The 6,889-nt window shown below is 64.1% G+C and overlaps 1 protein-coding gene across 1 annotated transcript; it reads left to right on the top strand.

Annotated features, from left to right (window-relative positions):
* Positions 1-4,419: 4,419 nt before the first annotated feature.
* On the top strand, positions 4,420-6,809 carry LOC113992888 (serine/threonine-protein kinase pim-1-like; the record flags this gene model as incomplete). The annotated part of the gene is made up of 4 exons (XM_039382870.1): positions 4,420-5,083; positions 5,207-5,257; positions 5,463-5,829; positions 6,468-6,809. Coding segments are annotated over exons 1-4 (1,270 nt in total), but the record flags the coding sequence as incomplete, so codon positions are not given.
* Positions 6,810-6,889: the final 80 nt, after the last annotated feature.

The raw sequence follows: 6,889 nt of genomic DNA, 5'->3' as shown, positions 1-6,889 counted from the left end.
TATCCTTAACTGGCTAATTTGGTCCACTTTCTTTGGTCCTCTTAGCACTCCTCCTCAGACACAGGGTCTCCAACTCTCAGGCTGCAATGTCTTTGTTAATCCTCTCTGGACCTTCTGGTTCCTCCAACATGTCCTTGAAGGACCAGGAATTTAAGATCCCAGATGTCCAATCTTCAGCTCCCTCGGGCTTTGTTTATGGAAGCTCATCAGAGCCAGTGCAGAGAAACTCCAAGTTTGGGTGCTTTAAAGATCAAAGCGACAAGAGCCCGTGAAAAGAAACCCGGTCAACTGCTGCCACTGACTACAATTTGAGGCAAGTTGGATCATTTCCAACAAGACCAACCCCCACCGCGAGGGGGGACCCCGCATCCCCCCGCCCACCGCCGGGGCTCTGCCGGGAACCGCCACCGGGACACCCCCAAAAACAAATCACCTCCCGCGGACCCCCCACGATCCCCACAAGGGGCATTTGCGGCTCAGCTTTGGAGTCCTTCCAGCTCCAAATGTCTTCCCCTGCAAAGAACCCCCTTTCCTGCAGCCCCACCCCCAAAGCAGTGCTCAGCCAATCCGAGCGCGCAGCGCTGATGACTCATCAGTTGCCAGCCAGACCCGCAGCGCCCAGCGCTCCCCCAGGACCCCCCCAGGGTCCCCCCTCGGCCCCAGCACCGCCCGGGACGGGAATTTGGGGAAAGGGGAGGTGGGGGGTGCCCAGGCCGGGCCCCCCCGCGCCGTCCCGGCCGTGGCGGCTGCGGCGGGGGCCGAGTGCGGGCGGGAGCGGCCAAGAGCCCAGCGCTGCCCCATCCCGACCTGCCCCAGCTCCAACGGGAATAGGAGGAGTGGGAATAGGAGGGGAGGAGAAAGAGAAGGAGGGAGAGGAGGAGGGAGAGGAGGAGGGAGAGGGGGAGGAGGAGAAGGAGGAGAAAGAACGCACGTGGATGCACCGCCCGCTGTATCCGCAGCCCCCGCGTCCCGGGAGCATCGCCCCCCGCATCCCGCAGGTGACCGGGGAAGGGGAGCTCGCCCCAAATATCTTGAGGCACTCTGGGATTTGTTTTGGGGGGGCGGAGGGATTTTGGATCTTGCAGGACCCCCAAAGCTGAGTCGCAAATGCCCCTTGGGGAGATATTGGGGATCCCCGGGAGGTGTTTTTTGGGGGTCCCGGGGTGGGTTCCCGGCACAGCCCCGACGATGAGCAGGGGGATGTTGGGTCCCCGGAGCCACGTGGCGGTCGCCGGATACCGGCGGGGAGTGGGGGGGACATGGGACATACACACCGGCTTTGGGGACCCCTGGGACAGGCGGGGGTTGGAATCTGAAACGGGGGCCCGGAGAGGGGAAACTCCCGGCAGTCTGGAGAGGAGGGGGGAGCAGAGAGGGCTGTGGGGGGAGCCGGGACCCCCGGCAACCTGGAGAGAGGGCTGGACACCTTGGGATCGCCAGCACCCCGAAGACGAGAGTCAGGGGAGATGGGACCCTGGGACCCCGAAACCCCCTGACCACCCTAAAAGGGACCCCGGAGAGGGGAGCCCCCGGGACCCCCAGCAGCCCAGAGAAGGGGGATCCCCAGAATGGCAAAGTGAGGAGCCCATAAAGGAAGGATCTCTGGGATTCCCGGGATCTCCGGCAGCCCAGAGAGGGCGGGAACCCTGGAGAGGGGGTTCCCCAATACATGTGAGACCTCCAGCAGCCCACACAGGAGGGACCCCAGAACCCTGAAGTGGATAGACCAGCGAGGGGGAACTCCCAGCTGTATCTCCCAGCTGAGCATCGCCCCCAGCTGCAGGACAACCCCACTGCTGCCGCAGTCCTGCCGGGGTTGGAGTTGGGGGATGTCCTTGGCCTTCCCTCTGGGCCGGAGGCAAATCCCCTCCCTGTCCTTCTTCCCTCCTGCCCCAGGCCCCGAGCTGAGGACGGAGAGCCCGGAGGACAAATCCCCCTGGCAGAGCCTGGTGGGAGAGGCCGTTTTGAAGGGCTCCACGGTGCAGGAAGGCAGCGGGGAGGAAAAGCCACGAAGGTACCCCAGGAGGAGGGTCTCCAAAGGCAGCCCAGGGTGCTCTGAGGAGGAAAGACCCACCCTGTGCTGGGAAGGCGACGAGAGCTTGAGCCAGAGCCCTGACCTGGATGTCCATGAGCAGCCTCACACTAGGAAAAAGCCCTTCAAGTGCTTGGACTGTTGGAAGAGCTTCAGCAAGAGCTCCCACCTGATCTGCCACCAGTGCACGCATACTGAGGAACAGCCCTACATGTGTGGGGAATGTGGGAAGAGCTTCATCTGCAGCTCCAACCTGATCTGCCACCAGCGCATCCACACTGGAGAACGGCCCTACAAGTGCTTGGAATGCAAGAAGAGGTTTCAGACCAGCGGGAATCTCCTCCTGCATGAGCGGACGCACACAGAGGAGAGGCCCTTCCTCTGCACCCACTGTGGGAAGGGCTTCAACCAGAGTTCCCACCTCGTCAGCCACCGGCAGATCCACAGCGGGGAGAGGCCCTACAAGTGTGACGAGTGTGGGAAGAGCTTCAGCCAGAGCTCTGCCTTGACCTCACACCAACGGACCCACCAGTAAGGGAAGCCCTAAAGGTGCCTCGACTGTGGGAAGAGCTTTGTCTGCTGCTCCAACTCCATCACCCATCGGAGAAGTGATGTCTTCCCACATTGGGAAGACACCTGGCTGGTGGTCTCCACATCCTCCTTGTTCCCCACAGGCACCTGGGTGAACACAGTGGGAGAAACATCCATGGGGTCACAAACTGACCTGGGAAATTCAGTGGGAAGAGCTGATTTGTTGAATTTAAAACAAAGACATTCAACAAAGACATCTAAAGCCCCACCATTTTACTGGGATTTGAAAGCATTTGGGGATTCAGGGGAATATTTGGGAGGATTTGGGGAGATTACCCCAAAAATGGGGGTTCCCAGGCTGGCCAAACGGGGCCACATTCTCGTAGTTGTGCCAGCAGTTCATGTCCCCCCGATCCTGTCTGTTCTCCAGGAACTCCCCTTGGCTGTTCCAGTGCCTGGCCTGGGTCTCCCCACACGGGGTGTCCCCCCCAGGTGCCCAAATCTTTGCTGAAGTGCCTGAGCTGCTCCCAGTTGTAGATGTACCCGGGCAGGAACCTCTCCCGGTCGGGGCCGTTCACTCGGCTTTTCCCAGGACCTGGAACAGCCCTGGGTGTGCAGGGACACAGGTCAGGGGGTGCCCCCCCAGCAGCCCTCAACCCCCCCAGCAGGTTGGGAGCTCAGGGGGCCACCCCGGACCCCCCTTTCCCACCCCCGTCTGCCCCACAGCTGCTGCAGCACCAGTTACTCGGTGGGGAAGTCCCCCCATCAGCCCCCCAGGGATGGACAGGGAGGTTGGGCACCTGTGCACAATCGTCACCAGAGCAAGCACACAAAGGGTTACAGAAGCAGTGGACATTCCCAGGGCGGATCTGCCCCCTCCCAGAGCCCCAGGGAACCGCTCCAGGGCTCAAGTGATGGGGGACAGGGGAGACCCATGTGGGAACCCCCTGCCCTCTGTCCCCCTGCCCACTGTCCAACACCCCTTTTCTCCCCTCTCCCACCCCTTTCCCATCCTCCCAACCGTCCCCAGCTCCCCCCCAGCTCGGTTTGGGGGTGTTTCTTCCCCCTGCCCTGCTCGGTTTCACAGTCTCAGCCTCTTCCTTGGTCACTTTGGAGGTCCCAGCCCCCCTTTTCTCCCGTTCTCCCCCCTTTTTCCCATTGTCCCCTGAAAGGCAGCTGTTAAATATTGGGTGCTGAAAAAGCTGCTACATCGTGTCCATTCCAAATTAAGCCTGCATTTATTAGGAGGGACTGGCATCCAAACGGCAGCAAGAAGACAGGCATCCTCTCAGCAGCCGCCGATTTTCCCTCGAAGCGGGCAGGAAAACAGGACCAGCCCTGGGGTGGTCGAGGAGCAGCGTTGACCCCAAAGGGCTGCATTTCCCCTGCCGATCCTCCTGCTCTGCCCTCCCACGGGGCTGGCTCTGCCTGGCGCTGGCCGGATGTGCCGGGGCTCCTCACTGAGCAAAGCCCTTGCCAAACTTGAGGGGCAAGTGCAGAGCCCGGCTGGCCTGGGAGGAAGCGACAGTAGCGCGGGCTGAACGGACGGGATGGGGTCCGAGCAGCGGCGGGAAGTTGCAAACTTGGCAACCAAGAAGTTGAACTAAAGTGAAGCAGCTCCAAAAGCCCGTGGTCTTGGCGTGGGGGCGGGAGGAAGGGGAGCTCCGTGACTGCGGCCGGGGCTGGTTGGGAGCGGAGCGGTCGGGGCTGCCCCCGGGGCTCGCGGGGGCCGAAGGGGAACCGACAAACGGACCAACGGACCAGCGGCCCCTGCGCTTCGGCAGCAGCAGCGGCAGCAGCAGCGACTGTAGCGACGCGCTCTCGCTCTGACTCTTGTTCGTGCTCTCCTTGCTCAAGATCTTCGTCCTCCTCTCCCTCTCCCGGTGTCCCGCTGTCCCGCTGTCCCTGTGCCGGACTTCCTGTCCCAGTGTCCCGTTCCCGCGGTCCCTGTCCCATTCCCGGTGTCCCTGTCCCATTGCCGGTGTCCCCCTCCCCTTGCCGGCCCGGGCCATGGCCCCGGCCGTTCCCCTGTGCCGGGCGGGGCCGCCCCGTCCCCGGCCCTGGGCGGCCCGGCGCGGTCTCGCCCTCGCCCGGCTCCCGGCGCGCCGGCTGTGGCGCTGCTGGGCGCTCCTGTGGGGCTGGCTGTGGGACGGGCTCGGCCTCGCCGCCCCTTGGCTCCGCCTGGCTCGAGCCCGGCGCCTGCCGGGGCCGGCGGGGGCCGCGGGCGCCGCGGCCGCTGCCGCCTCCTCGGCGGCTTCCCCGGCCAGAGCTCCGCCGCTCGCCAGCCCGGCCGCCGGCAGCGAGCCGCCGCTGCCCGCTGCGGCTGGGGAAGCCCGGCCCCGGCCGCTTGAGGGGCGCTCGGGGGCCGTGCCGCGCCCCGGCCCCAACGCTGACGGCCACGTCTCGCCCGCACCGAAGGCCAAGGAGCCGCTGCACGAGCGCTACCGGCTGCATTCGCTGCTGGGCAGCGGCGGCTTCGGCCGCGTCTACGCGGGGACCTGCCTGGCGGACGGAGCCCCGGTGAGTGCAGGAGGAGGAGGAGGAGGAGGAGGAGGAGAAGGAGGAGGAGGAGGAGGACGAGGAGGAGGAGGAGGAGAAGAGCGGGACGGGAGAACTCAACCCGCCCTTCCCCTTGGCTTGCAGGTGGCCATCAAAGCCGTGTCACGGGATGGCATCCGGCGCTGGGGCGAGCTGGTGAGTGAGCGGGGCCAGCGGCAGAAAGCGGGGCGGGACGGGCGGGGACGAGCCGAGGCCCGGCAGGGTGGAAGCCGCCGGGACACCTGGAGGGAGAGTGGGTGTGGACTCGGTGGGGGACGGGGAGCATCCAGGGCTGACCGAGGGGGAGCAGGCAGACAGGCACGGCATCAGCCCCACTGACGACCCCGTGGTCCCTCCGCAGCCTGACGGCACCCGGGCCCCCCTGGAGATCGTGCTGCTGGACAAGGTGTCCAATGGCTTCCCTGGGGTCATCCAGCTGCTGGAGTGGTTCGAGCTCCCCAACGGGTTCCTGTTGGTGATGGAGCATCCGGAGCCGTCTCAGGACCTCTCTCGCTTACTGAGGGCGTGGGGGTTCCTGCCGGAGGAGATGGCGTGGGGGCTGTTTCGCCAGGTGCTGCAGGCCGTGCGGCACTGCACCAGCTGCGGTGTCCTGCACCGGGACATCAAGCCCCAGAACATCCTCCTCCACCTGGCCACCGGCGAGGCCAAGCTCATTGACTTTGGATGTGGCACCTTCCTTAAGGACACGGTCTACACCCAGTTTGCAGGTGAGCCCACAGCCGGGGGATGCTCCTGGTGCCGGGCATTGCATGACCATGCCCGGGTGTGGCACCGGAGATTGCCCCTTTGGCCGAGGGGGAACAGGATTAGTTCTTCAGCCAAGTTGCTTTTGGATGGGGCTGGGGGTTATTGTGAGACAGGCCACGGCCTTGCCGACAGCCTGTGCCACCCACCCTGTCCCGGGCTGGGTCTGGGGCGGGGGGAGTCAACCAGAACCAAACCCCCATGAGGGTAACAGAGAAGGGGGTCAGAACTGTGCACCAGCTGGCTTGGTGTGCAGGTGAGGAAGGGCTTGGGCTGCTCCGCTCGCCTTGTTTGCCTTGGCTTATGATGAATTGTTGGGGGCAGTGCAGTGGGGCGGGGAGAAGGCACGGCTTTTTCCCACCTCTGGGTGGGTTTTTCCCTTGCATGTAATGGTTGGGCCTTGCCAGGGCTTCCGCTGCCCTCTTGGACACCAGCGGCTTCTTCTCCAACCCAGAGTTTGTAACCAAGAGTCAGGAGCCGGCGAGAAGGCAGTGGGTCACAGCGTGTGCCACTGGGGCAGGCCCCACATTGCCAGGGATGCTGGGGTGAGGCTCTGGGAGCAGGCAGCATCCACCTGATGAACTGCGTCTGTATTCCGTAGGAACACTGTCATACAGCCCGCCAGAGTGGATCTACCTCAAACGCTACCACGGCGAGGAGGCGACCATCTGGTCCCTGGGCATCCTGCTCTACCAGATGGTCTGCGGGAAGCACCCTTTCCGCAAAGGCCCCAACACCATCTGGGACCAGCTCCCGTTCCCAGCACGGGTCTCTCCAGGTGGATACCAATCTTTGTGGCACGGGGGGAATAACGGTGTTGGGAGAGGGCAGCGGGCTCACGAGGACGCCGCTCTTGAAGCTGTTTGTGTCCCATGGGTGGCTGGAGGAGGTGGCCTGTGTCCTGCCATCCTGCTCTCCTCCAAAAGGGAGAATCGATGGAGAAGTTTGGGCACAGTTCTGAGCACAGCCAGCACAGCCTGGGCACGTGGACAGTGGGACAGAGGGGACAGGATCCTTCTCCAA

Source organism: Pipra filicauda, unplaced genomic scaffold (assembly GCF_003945595.2).
Source record: "Pipra filicauda isolate LSUMZ 115617 unplaced genomic scaffold, ASM394559v2 scaffold1128_size42963_pilon, whole genome shotgun sequence".
NCBI lineage: Eukaryota > Metazoa > Chordata > Aves > Passeriformes > Pipridae > Pipra > Pipra filicauda.
The sequence above is the reverse complement of the archived record's forward strand: the minus strand, read 5'-3'. Positions and strand labels throughout refer to the sequence as shown.